This window comes from Gossypium hirsutum, chromosome D02, assembly GCF_007990345.1.
Source record: "Gossypium hirsutum isolate 1008001.06 chromosome D02, Gossypium_hirsutum_v2.1, whole genome shotgun sequence".
In the NCBI taxonomy this organism is placed as follows: domain Eukaryota; kingdom Viridiplantae; phylum Streptophyta; class Magnoliopsida; order Malvales; family Malvaceae; genus Gossypium; species Gossypium hirsutum.
Window position 1 is genome coordinate 4,326,234 of NC_053438.1, and position 19,000 is coordinate 4,345,233.

Consider the following 19,000-nt stretch of genomic DNA (forward strand, 5'->3'; position numbering starts at 1 on the left):
CAATTTGGTCGCCGCCAAAGAACTTTTTGTCTCCAAGACCATGTTCCTCAATCGTCCTCAGAATTTCATAGTTGTTTTTGATTGCCTTCTTCTGTTCTTCGCCGAATTTACGAAAGAATTCCCACTTATATTAATAAGGTTAGGATCAAACATTACTGGTCTGCCAGTGGTTTGAGACTAGATCCCTAGATTCGAAGGGTGAAATTGGTTTTAAAATGGATTAATTCGAGTTTTAAAATTTTTTGGTTATAAAATGGATTAATTCGAGTTTTAAATTTTTTTTTATCATTTTGGATTACTTGTTTTGGCCATTTTGGGTTCAATTTTATACACCAAACAAAACATTAATTATTGGCAAAAAGAAATTATTGTTACAAATATGCAATGCATAAAAAAAATATGCTACAAGAAAAAGAACACTCAATCCTTTTGCATTATTTCCCAATTTTTAGTTCTTAAACGATCAAAAGTACCTTCTTTCTTTCTTTTTTCTAGCTATTCTGTTGCGAATTCCTATAAAATTCTCTTATTATCTTCAAGAAATCAACAACTTTAGTGTAATCAGGGACATTGTCTTTGATCACAGGGTGTTCGCTGAAATGCTTGACCCAAGCATGCAGGCGTGGGAAGCTATCGTCTTTAATAAACTTATATCCCACCACCTCTTCCATAGGCGCCAACATATGAATAATCATTCCAAAAACAAGATCAGCTATGCCAATTTGGTCGCCACCAAAGAACTTTTTGTCTCCAAGACCATGTTCCTCAATCGTCCTCAGAATTTCATAGTTGTTCTCGATTGCCTTCTGCTGTTCTTCGCCGAATTTACGAAAGAATTCCCACATTGGTTGAGTCTGCAAACTTAAGGTTAGGATCAAATATTACTGGTCTACAAGTGGTTTGAGACTAGATCCCCAGATTGGAGGGGTGAAATTGGTTTTGAAATGGATTAATTCGAATTTTAAAATTTTTTACATTTTGAATTATATGTTTTGGTCATTTTGGGTTGGATTTTTTGATGGTGTAGCTTGTTTTTAAGTTTGGATTGGGCAAGTTTTGATCAGTCAATCCTGGATTTGACTTCACTCCATTACTTTATTTATTAATATCCAATGATCATTCACTAATTAATATTCACATTTAATAGATGGTCCTACACATTTAAATGGTGATGATAATTGTATTAGATATTATTAATGGAAAAAAAAAGAGTAATGGAGTGGATCTTAATCCGTTGATTCTAACCCAAACTCAAAAAATCAACCCAATTATATTGAATCCGAACAAAAAATGACTTATATCCAAAATGATTTAGAATAATCTTAATCCAAAATGACTTGATCAAGTACCTCGAATTGACTTGAACTCAAGATGATTCAAGCAGAAAAAAAGAAAAAGAAAAAACCAACTAGTAAATTAGAAATATCCAAACCGAAAATAACTCAAATATCACAAACTCAAAACTGATTTAAACTTGAAATGACTCTGTCCCAAAACAACCCAAAGTTTTAAAAACTAAATTGGAATTATCAATTGAGCAAGTCTTAGCTCAATTGACACAGTTACTATTGCAATAACTAGAAAGACGTGGGTTTGAGTTTAAAGATAAGGAGAGGTTATAAGTAAAAATACATGAGTTCAAAATATTGACTAATGATGATTAAATCAGACAAATTAATTGAATTGAACTTCCAGACTCGAATCAGAATTGACAAGAGAAAAAATTTGGGAAGAAAAAGTAGATTAAAAAAAATGAGGAGGCATATGACAAATATTGAACAAAATCAAGCAAACACATACCTTTTCCTCAATGAATTTGGCCCAAAATCTAGCTACGGATCTCTCGTAAGCATCTTTTGGCAACAAAGGATTATGTGGCCACACTTCATCTATATATTCCAAAATAACCAATGACTCTGCAATTGGCTTTCCTCCATGAACCAGCACTGGGATCTTTTTATGAACTGGGTTGTACTGCAACAACAGATCACTCTTATTATAAGGCAGATTTTCTTCAATGTATTCATATTCCACACCTTTTAGCTTTAATGCCCAAATGACCCTTCTACTAAAAGGACTTGCCCAAAACCCAAAGAGCTTCACTTCATCCATGGTGTAGTGTTTTGGTCTCTGTTTTGTGAAGTAAACTAGGGGCCATTATATAATTGTTTTAGGTGGGGGGATTTGTGAAGTAAAGTTTGAAATTATAGGGATTAAATTGTAAAGATTCCAAAACACGAGTTTTAGAACTAATTTATGTGGGTTGAGAATTTACAATTCTAAAAATAGAATATGAAAGTTTAATGGTTCAAAAATCATGGACTTATTTGTGGAAAATTTGATAAGATTTTAATAGTAGGAATTAAATTATAAAATCTAGAAATTTTGAAAAAAAGAAAAGAAAAGAAGAGAGACTGTTTTGCAAAACTAGACAAACTGGGATTTAAGGCTGAATTGAAAAAAAAAAGACTTCCAGGGACTAAATTGTAAAATAGTGTAAATTTGGGAGTTTGGGACTAAATCATAAAAACTGTGTAATTATAATTTTAAGGGTTGTTTAGTAAATTTGGAAAAATATAGGAGTGGAAATGAGCAGATTAGTTACATAAGTGTTTAAATGTAATGTTTGAAAATTTTACTAAATTAAGTGTATTAAACTAAAATAATTGAGTAAAAAAAATTAAAACTTGAATTAGTAAAGATTAGATACATTAAAGTGAAGAGAATTATATTATGAAGTATATCTTAAAAAGAATATGGCTTTAAGGTTATGGCGACAAGACCCATTGAGGTCCAAGTATTTGAAGACCAACCTTATTCTGTGCAATATTTAGTACAAACAGACTATATTAGTGTTACATGGGCTAATGCGTTATCTTAATAGTGTCGTGTAAAGCTGTTTATTTTACCAAAAGAAAAATAGGAAAGGCAAAGTGTAGTTAGTATTAGTACATTTTGAGAAAGGATTAAATTTTGAAATTAATTAAATTAAATATATAATTAAAGATTATATTGCAATAGGTATGAGGTTTTGGTACATGTGTTTCGAAGTTTCAATACATTAGTAATCTTGAATTGGTTTTGATACTATGAATGAGGTACTAATATCTTTGTTCTTAAAATCGTAAATTCACTTTGAAAATACCCTGGAAAAAGGATTTTGGTTTCTCTAATTAAAATTTTAATAATATACAATTTTATAAAGAGATTTAATATCATATGGAGCCTGGATAACATTAGAAAAGTAAGCAAGGGTTAGGGATTGAAATTGAAAATTTTAATGTGACATTCCTTGTCCGTATATGTTAACGAGTCAGGTAAGGGTTATTACATCATCGGAACATCCGAAGTATAGCATGCATTCCATGCCTCATCAGTATAATCTTGTACACTAATCTTATGGCATGCTAACTATACCCGAGACAATTACTAAGGTAACAATATTCCAAATACATATTTATATTCATGATCACTTACCATAGTTTCATATAATACTCATTTATGCCATGCTCGTCTCAATTAAATTCATAACATTTCATATCATTATATACAAACCAAATCATGAGACAAGTAGAATACTTAACTCAAGCAAGCTAATTTTTAATAGTATATATATATATTGAATTCAAATCATGAAAGTACAAATTGTATTAGCTACTCGTCTACGACTTTCGCCTTTTCTTTCTCTTGAGACGGCTCGATGTCGTCTTTAACTACGTTTGATAATTCAATTATAAAAATGGTATTAGTTTCACTCAAACTCATGAAAAATATATAATTAAATATATTTGTATTTTATTAATTTTAGTCCTTATATCTAAAATGTTCTTATTTTTCGATAGTTAACATAAAAAGAAAATCCAATTTCATATCATAAGTTTATAATAGCTTTCACTTTATTCAATTTTACCCCTAATTTCACAAAATTATCTTTTAAGCTGAACTTAATTTTCAACTTAATCCTTAACATAATCTAAACTTACTAAGTAACGATCTCTTCAAATTCAAGCTTAAAATCATCAATTAAACTTTAATGGAAACTTTCTAAACATCTAACAATTGAAGAAAATAATACATGTGTGAGCTAAATCAATCTCCCGTGGTTCAAACTTTATAAAAATCTTAAGGAAAGAACTTAATTCCGGTGATTAATTTTGGATTAAAATGGAAAAGAAAACAAAGATGTTTTTCCTTCTTCTTTTCAGCTTTGGACTGCCAAACAAAATGAGGAAGATGATAACTTCATCTTTCTCATCACTCTCTTAGTATTTATACTATGATTAAGCCCTTAATTAGTTTAATTAATCACCACTAGTGGTCAAGTTAATTAAGATAAGTGCATGTAATCATACCATTCCACTATCATATTTTAATAATAGTCAATTAATTCCAAGGTCCTCAAATTAGTTATTAATTAAGTCCTCAATCATTTTTCTAAATTAAAATTTCAATAACGGTTGTACTTTTACAAATTAGTCCCTGAACTTTAGTTAACAGGTCATTACAAGTAAATTAAAAGAATAAATAATATTTTGGGCATATGAAAGATATTTATTGAGCTAAAAAACCATATTAGTTAGTTTAAAGACAAGATAACACATATAATTGACTTAATAAATGAAAAGGCCGATATAGGAGAGAGGGGTGGCAAACTAGTATGGACCTATTGAATTTTTTTATTTTGATTTTGATAATTTATTTAAACAAACTGATCGAAATTATTGGACTAACAAAGCAGTGACTTGATCAGTTCGAACTTTGAAAACCTTCGATAAAGAACACAAGTGTCCAAACCCTAATTCGATTTTGATGTCAACATCATCTCTCTACCATGCTTCAAGAAAGTAGACATCTTATCGGTATCAGGAAAGTTGTCTTTGATTACAGGGATTGATTTGAAATTTTGGATCCACGAGCTCACTCGAGGGACTTGTGTGGCTCACAGATTTCAAGCCCTAGTATGTCTTCGAGAACCCCAAGCCAGATAGCAACAAAGGAAAATGCAATGTCCACCATGTTTATCTCGTCTCCGCCGAATAACTTTTTCACTCCGATCAGCGCATGTTCTTCCATGACTTCCAACATTTCCAACCACTCTTTCACTGCTGCCTGTTGTTCTTCGCCATTGGCTCGATAAAGCTTTAACATTAAATAACCCTGTTTTAAACAGAGATATGGGATTTCTAGTATGAGGCATCAAAAGTTATGTACAATAAAAGATTTTCAAAGATTTCAACTAAGTTAAAATATGCTACAAATCCTTTTATTCTTTGTATGTTTAAAATTTAGTCCTCCTATTTTTGTTTTAAGAAATTTAATCCCATTACTTTTAAATTTAAAAAGGGTTAAATCACTTCACGGGGTTTGAACTTAGCAAGTACTCCCACATTAGGGCATGAACTTTTTTTTGTTCAAATTAGTCCTTAAACTTGACAATTATTCTCACGGTATGGCCTGATAAAAGCTACTTATCACTTAATAAAGAATATTTTTAATTAACTCAATTTTAATTTATTTATTTTAATATTCGTTATCCTATAAAAACCTTATGTTTAAAATTTTAATTATGGTGTAGAATAAGGTAAAATGTTTAAAAAATAAGAATAAAATGTAAAATATATTTTTTTATAATTCAAGATCTATATTTATCAAACAATATAATTATATTCCGTAATTAATTTTAAGTAATGTATCAAACAAATTTTATAACTTAAATTCGGTACGTAAATTTTCAATACTTAATTTTTCAACCCTTATTTTTTCTGCACTTTATCTTTTAGTTTATCAAAGAACACCTTAGTCCCTATATTTTCTTGAAAACCCTAATAAGCCCCAACATCGGAACAATTGCCTAGTCCAAGCACTAGCATGAGAACAATTACCACATTTAGGGACTAACTTGGACAAAAAAAAGTTCAAGCCTCAATGTAGGAACAATTACCTAATTCAAGCCTTAACATGTGACCCAATATGAGAATTGTTGCCAAGTTCAGGCCTCAAATAATGATTTAACCCATTTAAAAATGTAAATATAATCGTAAACATGATTTTTTGGGTTAAATTAAAGTTCATAACTCATTTTTTTTGGTTATATGACTACCAAATGAATAACTATTTTTTTATTTCAAAATATCACACCAAAAAATTTAATAAAAAAAATAACTTTGTTAACAATTGAATTCGGGTTTAGAGTAAAAAAATTATCAATTTTATATGTCAATAACATGAAAAAAATTAGTGAAATATTATTAAATAATGGGAAATAGACAATGGATGATGTGGTGGGAAGGGTCCATAAAATAGTTTCTCCCAATACAACACTTAATAAATAATTTTGGCTATAAATATAAATATAAAAAATCAATAAACGGGAAAATCGTCATATGCATCAAATAAATAAATAAAAGGTTTAATTCAAAATTAGTGTCTAAACTATATCAATTTTCTCATTTTTAAGTACCTAAAATTTTTGGTAAAAATATACTTAAACTATTAATTTTGTTACATTTTACCTAAAAAGTGCACGATGGCAATAAAACATGCTACTGTATTTTTGGCAAAATAAGACAAAATTAACCATTTAAAAATCATTTTGCAAAGAAGAGAAAAAAAATTAACTCTTAGACACCTAAGTGATAAATACGATATAGTTGGAGGGTTAATTTTGTATTTAATCCAAAAATGAAAAGAACACCTTATCATCTGCAAATTTGATCCAAAACAGAGCAACAGCTCTGTCATAGGGATCAGCCGGCAGCAAGGGAGTCTGCGGCCAAATTTCATCGATATATTGAAGGATGACGGTGGATTCACAGATCGGTTTTCCGTCATGAATGAGCACCGGGACTTTCTTATGAATTGGATTATATTGAAGAAGCAAAGGACTCTTGTTGCGGAGATCTTCGTCAATATATTCGTAAGGTATGCCTTTGAGTTTCAGAGCCCAAATTACTCTGAAAGCGTACGGACTAAAAAAAGCTCCGAACAATTTCACGACCGCCATGGTTGGGAGATTAGTTCAGAGATTCTGAGAGTGCCGAGTGCAAATTTATAATAGGATTACTGGTCAAAGATTTGTCTAAGGTAACGATGGTGTGTGTTCTTTTCATGACATAATTCTAAATTTCACCCTCAATATTTATATTTTTTTACCTAAAAGTTAGAATTTGTCGCTAAGGTAATGTCATGCATGTTGCAATATAAGGTAAGGTAATGTCATGCATGATAAAATAAATTAGTGGTTGGTTGAATTGACTAAGTCGAGGTAATGTGATGCATGATGAATCTTTATTAATTGTTTTTTTAATTTGAATAAATGTTTTTAGAAATAAATTAGTGGTTGGTTGAATTGATTAGGTCATTAGTTCGTCGATTTGATAAGTTCGATAAAGATATAATAATAAATTCATAAAAATAATATTTAAGAAATCCAGTTCAACCGTCAATTTAATTGATTTTTTAACCAGTTCAATTGATTCGATGTTTTTTTCGAATCTATATTTCGACTTGTTTCCAGTTCAACCGAACAATCCAATCCTATTTAAACACAAGTAAACACCCCATATATAATTTTGAACCCCTTATATAATTGAAAATATATGTTTTTTTTTATAATTATGGTATCATATATATTTATTTTACCCGTGTGTTGATTTGATGATCAGGATGTTCACCGTCTCAGATGTGATCTAGGTTCAAGTCACGCTAATCGCGTTGCTGTTAGGACTTTGCTCTCCTCTTATGATCACCAAAAAAAAGATAATTTATCTTTGATGTTTTAGCAAACGTGTCATCATGTCGAGGGAGCATTTGACTATAAAATCAAACCATGCTAATGTGTCGATATGTAAAAAGTGAAAAATATTTTAGAATTGTTTTAGAACTAACTACTACTTAAATTATTCGAAAATTCTATTTTATTATATAGTTTATGTGTATGTATGCTAACATATATAATAAACAAAAATAAAATAAAATAAGATTACTTCTTTTTTCATGTTTCTTACTCATTGAATTCTGTAATAATCCGGTTTTTTGTAGTGTCGGAAACTGAAATATCGACACTTCATTTCCGTAAATCAAATTCGTAAAATTCATTATTAAATCACACCAAACAATTTTGAGACCTTGAGAATTTTCTTTTTAAGCTTTTGAAATTTGCATGTTAAATAGTTGTTTCTTCATGTGGGAGACGGTCAAAGTGGTAAAGGCAAGGAGCAAGCTTGTGCTTGTGACAGCAACTTGGGGAAGATTTGGGTAAGTTTCCTTGAAATTTACACACGTACTCGTTTCCTTAATTGCCAGGTAGCCTAGTTGGTGACTTCAATTGTCTGAATTTTATGAGTAAACTGTGAATTAGCTGCTGTTGATTTTCGGTATGTAGCAAATAAAACGTACGTGTTGGAAATTTGAAGAAATGGTTGCCCAAAATGACTGTTGTTTTTATCTGACATATGAAGAAATGATTGTCTAAAATGGCTGCTGTTTCCAGAACTTATTATGTCTGACATTTGACGAAATGGATGTCCAAAATGGCTGGTGTTCGGTTGTGGTGTGAGTTTAATTCATTTCTTTCTTGAATGGTTGGTTGTATTCTTTTTTTGGTAACTGGGTGAATAAAATTCGATTCAATTTCAAAAAATATTTGATAAAAATTTAAAATTTAAATTAAATAGTTCAAATTAATCGAGCTATTTGGACCAACTCGAATAAAAAATCAAATTTTTTAGTTTAATTAGAATATGAACTCGAATATGAATTATACAATTTGAGTTATATGAAAATCTAAATAAAAAATGCAAAATTACATTGTTTTGATAAATATTTACTTCCTCTAAAGTTAAAAGGCAAAATTACGTTGTTTTAATAAATATTTACCCATCAGCCTTATTTTCTTTCTCAAATCCCCCCACTTTCCCTTTTTCCTTTACTCAAAATTAATCTAAAAGTTTGTACTTCATCTACTAGTCAAATAATCAGTCCATGTAAACGTAATATTGAGTATAAATAATAGGATTCGTTAACTCGACTTGACTTGACTCGATTTTTTTACTCGATTCGACTCAATTTTAAAAAAACATACAAATTGAGTTCGGTTGCTAAAATAATGTTACAAAAATAATGTCCTGCTGGAGTTGATTAAATATTAATGTCCTATGCTGCAATTAAAAGATGTCATAGTGCTGTATCGTGTTTAAAATGTGAGTATTTATGTTGTCTTAAAAAATTATCTGTATGGATTAATTACTATAATTTAAACCATCTTAATAATGAAATTGTGATATCTTAAAGAGTAAATTGAGAGGAGTTTATCGTGCTTTGGTGCCGTGGTTAAAATGTATAACTCTGGGAGTAAATCGAGTTTTATTTGTGGAATGACATGTTATTTTAGAAGTACAAATTGAGTGTTGCTAATGGTGAGTTCTTTCAGTTTTTATTGATTTATGTGTAATGTTTGATTGAATTTTTGAGTTTACAGGTCGGGAATTTGAAGATGAATATGTGACAACCTGTTGATATGATTACAAATGTGACATGAAACGATTATATTCTTATAATATAAGTTAACATATTAAATTGCTTACGAAGTTTTGATTTTTATTTATGTCCTCACATAATTTATGTTTTGTTATAATATTAGTTATAGAAATGTCACTGAGTTGATTACTCAGCATTCGGTTTGCTTTCTGTGCGCAGGTTAGGTTCAATTGTGTGCACTCATTGTTATCAGCATCCAGCAGAAAATCGAGTTGGTGAAACTCTTACTATTTTGGTTGGCATGTACCTATAGGTTTTTATGTTATATTAAGCTTAGTTAGAGAATTATTTCATACTTTGAGACGTATAGATAGACAAGTTAATTAATAACTTTTAATTATCTTACTATAAACAAGGAATCACTCGAAAATTAATTAATGACTTTGAATTATTATTTTATTAAATAATTGAATTTCGAGGTGAAATTTTATTACTAGGTCATCGTGGTTTCATAAGGACAAGTTAATTAAATTAATTTGTTCATAGATTTTTATCGGTAAAGTTGTCATGAGTTTAACAAAATTAGAATTGAGTTGAGAAAATAATTTAATTAATTAAAAGAATAAAAAATATTTTGAGCATAAAAATAATTTAATTAATTAAAAGAATCAAACTAGTCCTTAAACTTGGCGATTGTTCTCAAGGTATGGCCTAGACTATTTTTTGTTCAAGTTAATCCCTAAACTTGACAATTGTTCTCACATTGAGGTTTGAACTTTTTCTAGGTCCAAGTTAGACATTGTTTGATAAACCACTAAGAAAATTTAATCAATTAAAAACTAATATTTTCAATGATTAGTATTTTACACATGTTTGAAAATTGGTATAGTTCGAAACAAAGAATTATCGAAGGTTTGAATCCCTCTCTCTCCTTTGCTCGATGAATAGGTTTGTAATTAATTGGATTTGGTCACAGTTGTACTGAGATCGATTCAACTAAAAATTGATGATTTGATTGGTTTAATTGCCAATTCGATTGATATAATATTAATCCAAAATAGTCAATAAAATATTTTTATTCTAGGATAAATATACATTTTGATATTTGAACTTGATTTCAAGGTTCAAATTGGTACTTAAAGTTTAGGGTTTAAATAGGAGGATAATGCACTTCAACACACTCAAACCCACGTGATTTTAGACTCTTAAAAATTAACAATTTAATTTAATTAATTTAGTTCTTTAACCTAAAACTTTGAAGTTTGGAAATGCTTGGGGTATTATGGGAAAAAATATTAACATATAGTCTCACAAGTCAACGACGAAAATGATTCTTCTCTTTATGAAGAACAAGAGCAAGAACTAATGAAGTATACCACAAAGGCTAGAATAAAGTGAAGCAAAATCAAGTGTTTTCTTGTAATGGATGTGAGTGAATGTGAGAGTAGGACAGAGGAGGAGACCGTGGAACTTCAACATTTCAGTCATCCACATCCTTTGGTCTTCTTCAAATATCAGACTGTTGCAAGCAAAGAAGTAGACCCAGAAGCAGCTCGTTGCTTTGGGTGTGAGAATCCTTTAGAGGACGGGAGCTACGGCTGCAATCAATGTAAGTTTTACCTTCATAAGGGATGTGCTGAGTTAGAGTTAGTCCCCCGGATTCAACATCCCTTTCACCCACAACACCCTCTCACCTTTTTCCCCCAATCACCTTATCAGGGTGAATACGTTTGTGGTTTGTGTGGCGGAATATTCTGGGGATTTGTTTATCATTGTGGTTCTTGTTTATTTGATCTGCACATCAATTGTGCTTTGCTTCAATCATCCATTGCTACAAATTTTCCTAATTCTTTGCACCACCATCCTTTACACTTCATTCAAAACCATAACGAGGAAGTCGAGCGCGATTGCTCCGGATGTCAGAAACCATTATCTGGTCCGATTTGCCATTGTATAGATTGTTCTTATCCTACATTCTTTACCTTCATAAGGAATGTGCTGAACTACCCCTAGAAATTAATCACCCGTGTGACCGTAAGCATCCCCTTACTCTTTTGCCCCAACGAGCTGCACATCCCGAGAAATGTAGTTGCTATTTGTGCAAAATCCAATGGAGCGGGTTTGTTTATTCCTGCTCGCTTTGCAACTTTGAGGTTTCAATTGATGATATTTTTTCACCACCAACAAGATTTTGTGACATAAATCAATCAAGATTTTGTGACCTTAAATCAACCAGCCATAAAAAAAAAGTGTACATATGTTTTAGCTTTACAATTTAGGTTCATTTTATTTCACTTAATCAGTAATTATTTGTACTCCATATTCAAAATAATAATATTATGCCTAAATTCTAGAAAATAATTTTTTCTTTGTTTTAGATCTTATTCTAAATTTTTTGAATTTTCCATCAGATTTTATTGTAATTTCATTTTAAAGATAAATCAGCACTTTTCACAACTTAGAAAAGAATAAAGTCAATTTAGGCAAAAAGTTCTTTTTTTTTCTTTGCCCTCAAAATATTAAGAAAAACCCCATTTCTTTTATTTTGCTTTTTAATTTTTATTTTTATCAAATTATCCAGAATTAGGTGAAAAAGTTAACGAGTCATTAATTTTGATGATGGGAATGATTGACGTTTACGTGACATTCATGAAAATACACGTGTATCACGTCATTAGAAATTAATTATTTTATAAAATTAAAAAAATATTAAATATTAAAACTTAATGTCTGACTTTTTTTAATTATTATTTTTAAAATTTCAAATTCTTAAATAATTTAATATTAAGCTGCTAATTTTAAAATATTAATAAATTAAACTAAACACTTTTTCCATTAATACAGAACATTTTCTTCCTTATTCTTTAAAAAAAAACAAAACCTAAATGAACTCTAAAAGGTACTTCAATCTCTCGAACCCACATTCGGATCATCTGAAGATTCTAAACATAGCATGTTGCACTTACAAGTAAAGAAACGAGCTTTTAACTCAAATGAGAGAACATTATTTTTATTGAATTGATGAATAAATCCATATAGTTCTAGCCTTTTATACGTCTTATAATAGCTCAAAGCTAAAAATAACAAAATTAAATATGAGAAAATTTGAAAATTTTATTTAAGTTCTCTCAAATTTTTTAAAAATTCTCGTTAATTTTTTCAAGAGTTTTAAAAATTCTTATTAATCCCCAAAAATATTTTAAATTTTGATTAATTTTTATTTTTGAATTAACTATTCCAAAATTATTCCTCTCTATTATATTTTTATTATCAGTTAAAGTCAAACATAATACTGGTTGAAGGGGACAATGCCAGAATGAGAGTGACCAAATTCCAAATTATTGTATTTTGATACCAAAATTCAAGTATTGTGTAATTTATCTCCACCAAAATTGTAACGATAAAAAGAATGATAATGGCATATTCAATCCCTATACTTTATCAAAATATCTAATATGGTATCTTCACTTTTAAAATATCAATTCTGATACCTAAACTTTAGAATTTTTTTAGGATTTAAATAATATAATTTTTGTTATAGTTTTATAAGATACACAGATTATTTTTGTATTACATTTTTTAAAAATTATAATAATTTTTTTTTGCCACAACGATCTTAGATAATCATATGTGTTTATACTTATGATGTAATTTTTATAACTTGTAAAGTATAACTTTTAAAAATTAGATTTTTGTGTAATTATATACGTAATTATTCTAATTCTCACTCTCCCCTAGAAATTGGAAAGTATAAGTGGGGTGCTTCGATTACAACCAATTTAGTTGGATCCACAAACATGACATCCTTAGGTAATTACAAGTCCAATTATCAGATGACTTTCCAAGCACTATTTCGGTAAAAATTAGTGATCGTTCAAAAAAGTTACTTGAAAGCTTTGCTTCTTTTTTTAAAACTAGAGGTGTTCATGAGTTGGGTGACCCAGCCTGAATGCCTGCCTGAAAAGTGAGAGAATTTAGACAAAAATATAAGCCCAAAATAGGTTTGGATAAAAATTAAGGCTTGTTTAGGCGAAAAAACGAGTCGAATCTTGAGTAAGGTTTTTTTTGAACTGGACCTAGCTCGAATTTGCAAACAAAAAAAAACTTTTTTTTGTTGTTTTTCACTGTTTTGCTGTCATTTCACTATTATGTTGTTATTGTTTGGATATTGTATAACTCTTATTTTATTGTCAATTTTGCTACTATTTTAGAGACATTTGCTTGTTAAGTTGCAGATATCTTAGTTTTATTTATCTATAAAGGTTTTTATTTTAATTTATTTTTAATTTACTGAGAAATATTTATTTTAATGTTTTAAGTGTATTTTGTGTATTATATTTTTAAAATTTTTTATATAAAAAATAAAATACAGGTGGGCAAGACCAAACCATCAATTGGGCCCAAAAATTTTTTAAGGCCTGACCTGATCCGATCCATAAACACCTCTATTTTAAACTATCTTCTTTACTGACTTAGGCAAGGAAATAGATTTATTTAAGCGAGAAGATAGAAAGAAAAAAATAATCCGACAAATAAAATAAAAAATCTTCGTTGCGGAGAGAAACATAATATAAAGAATATAAATATGAAATTCTTTATAAATTTCGTATCAACGTAATGATAAAAGAGTGATAATAACAGATTCAACCCCTATACTTTATCAATATATCTAATATGGTATCTTTACTTTTAAAATATCAATTTTGATACTTAAACTTTAATTCCATTTATCCTTCTAATGGAGTTAAAATCTTACATCACTTTGAATGCAACCAAATGTATGCTGCCATGTGGCCCTATTAGTTTGAAAAATTTTAATGAAAGTCGAGGGATTTGAAAATAGTTATCCCAAAAATTGTTTTAAAGGCAAAAAGAAGAAAAAAAAAACCATTAAGACCAACCCATGCCCGGCACAATTTAGCCCATCAACTCTTCTGCCCTAAACTTAAACTTTGCTCTCAATTCAATCTGCGCTTAATATAAAAATTGCTGTCTAAATTACACATGTTTTCTCAGATAGATTTTTAAACTTTTTTTTGTCAGTTGGAACCCCATTAGTTTTCCCTTAGTTTGATTTGGTGGAATAAAAATAAAATAGAAATATGCTTTCGAAGAGATGGTTGAGTGGTTGATAGCTCCTGTTTTGAAAATCGGTATAGTTCGAAACATAGAATTATCGAAGGTTTGAATTCCTCTCTCTCCTTTGCTCGATGAATAGGTCTGTAATTAATTGGATTTGGCCACAGCTGTACTGAGATCGATTCCACTAAAAATTGATGATTTAATTGGTTTAATTGCCAATTCGATTGTTATAATATTAATCCAAAATAGTCAATAAAATATTTTTAATCTAGGATAAATATACATTTTGATATTTGAACTTGATTTCAAGGTTCAAATTGGTACTTAAAGTTTAGGGTTTAAATAAGAGTATAATGCACTTCAATACACTTAAATTAACTCACCTGATTTTAGACTCTTAAAAATTAACAATTCAATTTAATTTAGTTCTTTAACCTAAAATTTTGAAGTTTGGCACTCAATAATTTATATTTTATGCTAATCATTCTAATTAAAATATTTTAATTTCGATTTTGTTTCGAAGTGAGCAATCGATCAATTCAATCCAATCCAAAGATTTAACAAACTCTTTTACAAATCAAAATAGAACCAAATTCTCTATAAAACCAACAAAATCAAATTATTTATGAACAATTTACTGCTCTACCTGTGATTGAACTACTAAATAATATTGGCAAAAAATAATAAATAATTTTTTTTTGTAAATATAGTTTTAATACTAATTTTTTCTTTCATTCGTGGATATAGCAAAATTCGCTATTTGAAATTGAAAGTAAATTAATTTTATTTTGGATTTCTAAAATAAAAATAAATTTACCGGACCTATAACATACTTGACAAAACTAAAATCAACCTGTTAAATTGCTTTAGTCAGTTTGACCAGACTATTGCACACCCTTAGTTTTGCTCCCAGAATGTATGTATACTTGTTAACATCGGGACTGGTATCATTGGAATGAAACGGGGAGAGCAAGCAACGAAATTTTCCGAAGTAAAGTGTCCTCTCCTACTTCCTTCTTCCTCCTACTTTCTTCTTTCTTTCTTTATTTGCTTAATTATATCGATATCTATGCTTAGAATTTTGAAAATTGGGCAAAGCATCAATATATTCCTTTCTTTATGAAGACCAAAACCAACACCCAAGAAAAGAATCTACTAACCATGAGGTCTGGAAAAATTTGATGAAGCAATTTCATTTTTGTTCTTCTTCTTCTAAATAATTTCACAGTATCTGAGAGTTGGAAAGAAAGAGAGATGGAAATTCAACATTTCGGTCATCACCATCCTTTGGTCTTCATCCAAGCTCACAGTGTTGCAAGCAAAGCAGCTCTTTGCCTTGTGTGTGAGAAACCTGTAGAGGGCTGGAGCTATGGCTGCAATCAATGTGAGTTTTATCTTCACAAGGGATGTGCCGAGTTAGAGTTAGCCCCCAAGATTCAGCATCCCTTCCACCCCAAACACCCTCTCACTCTTCTTCCAAAATCACCTTATTCTGGGTTAGGAATTTGTAATTTTTGTCGTAAGAAATTTGGGGGATTTGTTTATAATTGTAATGATTGTAGTTTCGATCTGCACATCAATTGTGCTTTGCTTCAATCATCCATTGCTGCAAATTTTCCTAATTCTTTGCACCCCCATCCTTTGTTATTCATTCAAAATCATAACAACGAAGTCAAGTCTCATTGCTCCGGATGTCAGAAACCAATATCTGGTCAAATTTACCACTGTTCAGATTGCACATATCCTTATTTTAACCTTCATAAGGAATGTGCTGAACTACCCCTTGAGATTAATCACCCCTACGATCGTAGGCATCCTCTTACTCTCTTGCCACAACCGCCTACTCATCCCCCTAAATGTAGTTGCTATTTGTGCAGAATCCAATGGAAGGGATTTGTTTATTCCTGCTCTCTATGCAACTTTGATCTTTCACTGGATGATTTTCTTTTTTCATCACCAACAATCACAGTTGCAAGTCATGAACACCCGTGGATGCTTGTATCTAGAAAAATGTCGTTTGTTTGTGATTTTTGTGGCACTGACGGAGATCACACCCCCTATTTCAGTGCTATATGTCACCTCCTTGTCCACAAGAATTGCATTTCATTGCCACGCCACATCATGATAACACGACATCGTCACACGATTTCTCTTTCCTATTCTCTTCGACAAAATCAAGTTGAGGATTGGATGTGCAAAATTTGTTACGAGGAAGTTGATATAAGGTATGGCAATTACCGTTGTCCTGCTTCTCGTTGCCGTTATATTGCTCATGTACGTTGTGCAACTGATAAAGCAATTTGGGATGGAACAATTATGCCAGAAGGCTATGATGAGAGGTCCGAGGAAGTGGTGGATGAACCTTGGAATTTGATTACTGATGTTGTTGAACAAATTCGTATTGGAGAGCTAATGGTTGCAAGTGAGATCAAGCATTCCTATCATGATCATAATTTAAGACTCACTTTTAGTGGGAAGACCAAAGATGATGATAGTCACTGCGATGGGTGCACGAGACCTATATCAACTCCTTTTTATAGTTGTGAGCAATGCAGGTTCTTTCTCCACAAAGATTGTGCTGAATTGCCTAAAGAAATGCCACACCCATTTCACAAGCATTTGCTTACTCTCTCAAACTCACACGATGAGTATGGCTATTCATACTGCGTTGCTTGCCGTCGTCGGTATCAAGGATTTGGGTACAGATGCTACAAAAGAGATTGCAGGTTCGGAATTGACATTCAATGTATGTTATTGTCGGACACCTTGAAGCACCCAAGTCATGAGCATTCACTCGTTCTTGTCCACAACGAGGGAACGAGTTGCAGTGCTTGTTTCAGATATTTACTATCAATGGATGTTGCATATAGATGCATGAAGCGCTGTGATTTCAGTTTAGATGTAGGTTGTGCATCACTACCACTCACTGCTTGGTACAAGTATGACAGGCATGCTCTTACTTTAACTTTTTCTGATGATTCTGAGCCTTCTCAACTTTACTGCGATCTCTGCGAAAAAGAAAGAGAGCCAAATCGTTGGTTTTACTACTGTGCTGATTGTGATAACTCTCTTCATCTCAATTGTGCTATCGGAGATCTCCCATATATGAAGCTTGGGAACAAATTCAAAACTGATTGGCATAAACATCCATTCACTGTTGTGAAAAACATCTGGAATTGCCCTCCATGTAAGGTATGTGGTGAGGTTTGCAATGGGCAGGCCTTAGAATGTAAAGAATCTGAATGCAATTTTACCGTCCATTGGAATTGCCTTTGGGATCTCCGGGAATGATATACCACTCAAGTTGAAGAAACAGAGAAGCTGCAACATCATAGGTGTGTGGTGTTGTGTGGAAGGGTGTAGGAGATTTGGTAAAAATGGGTGATGGCCTTAGTTGTTGTAATCTGCATTATGTGATGTTAATGGTGGTTGTTTGAGCAGTAGAAGGTTGTGTTAGATGAAACATGGTTTGTAACCACACATCTGTATCTTTCACTTTTCTATTTGCTTATTATGCATTCAACTTGTATCTAAAATTAGTGATGAGAAGGAAGAAATGGTTTTTAGGTTGTGATAATAAAATATTTTTAATATGAGAAGTATGAAAATACGAAAATAATGTTGAGTTTGGAAATTTAAAAACAAAATCATTCTTCCCTTCATAACTGCATACAAAATTGTGTAAAATAAGTAGGGGGGAGGCCATCGACAGCCACTCACTGTTGTGAAAAACATCTGGAATTGCCCTCCATGTGAGGAATGTCGTGAGCTTTGCAACGGACAGGCCCTAGAATGCAAAGAATCTGGATGCAACTTTACCATACACTGGGATTGTTGTTGGTATTAGACCTTCTAGGACTCTGGTGAACCATTTCAATGATACTCCACTCAAGACTACCAGACAGAGAAGTCGCAACTTCACATGTCTGTTCTGTCCATCTGCATGCACGTACCAGATTTGCCAACAAGGGCTCATGTCCGTTTGTTTTTCTTAATTGCTTTTTATTATGTTATTGTTGTCTAAGAACTTCAACCTTGTATAAATCAAACATGATTTGAGGCTAGTCATGAGAATTCTTTTAGGTTAAATATACATTTTGGTACCTAAACTTGGCTCTAAGGTTCACATTGGTACCTGAACTTGACGTTTCGGTTCAAATTGGCTTTTTATTCCAAATTAGTACTTGAGTTAGATGACATATTTGAACTATGAAGTCAAGTTCGGTACTAATTTGAACCAAAATGACAAATTCAAATACCTAATTGAACAAAAAAAATTTAAGTACCAAACTGAACCTTGAGGTTAAGTATTAATCATTTAAGTTTTTTAATCATTCGAATAAATGGAAAAATAGCAATTTTGGCCCTTCATGAAAATTAATCATATAATTTAAGCTCTTTTAGAATAAAACTTTTAACTTCGGTCTCAAAATTTTAAAAT

At 30.9% G+C, this 19,000-nt stretch overlaps 3 protein-coding genes and 1 pseudogene across 3 annotated transcripts; 2 read left to right on the top strand and 2 right to left on the bottom strand.

The window, feature by feature from the left end:
* Positions 1-333: 333 nt before the first annotated feature.
* Positions 334-2,157, bottom strand: LOC107927622 (probable glutathione S-transferase). The gene is made up of 2 exons (XM_016858735.2): positions 1,801-2,157; positions 334-854 (listed from the first exon to the last, which is right to left on the bottom strand). The coding sequence occupies exons 1-2, from the start codon at positions 2,110-2,112 to the stop codon at positions 492-494; spliced, it is 675 nt and encodes a 224-aa protein (XP_016714224.1). The 5' UTR covers positions 2,113-2,157; the 3' UTR covers positions 334-491.
* Positions 2,158-4,658: 2,501 nt separating this feature from the next.
* Positions 4,659-7,022, bottom strand: LOC121214446 (probable glutathione S-transferase; annotated as a pseudogene).
* A 3,877-nt stretch (positions 7,023-10,899) lies between these two features.
* Positions 10,900-11,490, top strand: LOC121214908 (uncharacterized). The gene has a single exon (XM_041089416.1). The coding sequence runs from the start codon at positions 10,900-10,902 to the stop codon at positions 11,488-11,490; it is 591 nt and encodes a 196-aa protein (XP_040945350.1).
* Positions 11,491-15,407: 3,917 nt separating this feature from the next.
* On the top strand, positions 15,408-18,184 carry LOC107927672 (uncharacterized). Its single transcript, XM_016858781.2, has one exon. It carries the CDS (start codon positions 15,814-15,816, stop codon positions 17,848-17,850), a length of 2,037 nt encoding a protein of 678 aa, XP_016714270.2. The 5' UTR covers positions 15,408-15,813; the 3' UTR covers positions 17,851-18,184.
* Positions 18,185-19,000: the final 816 nt, after the last annotated feature.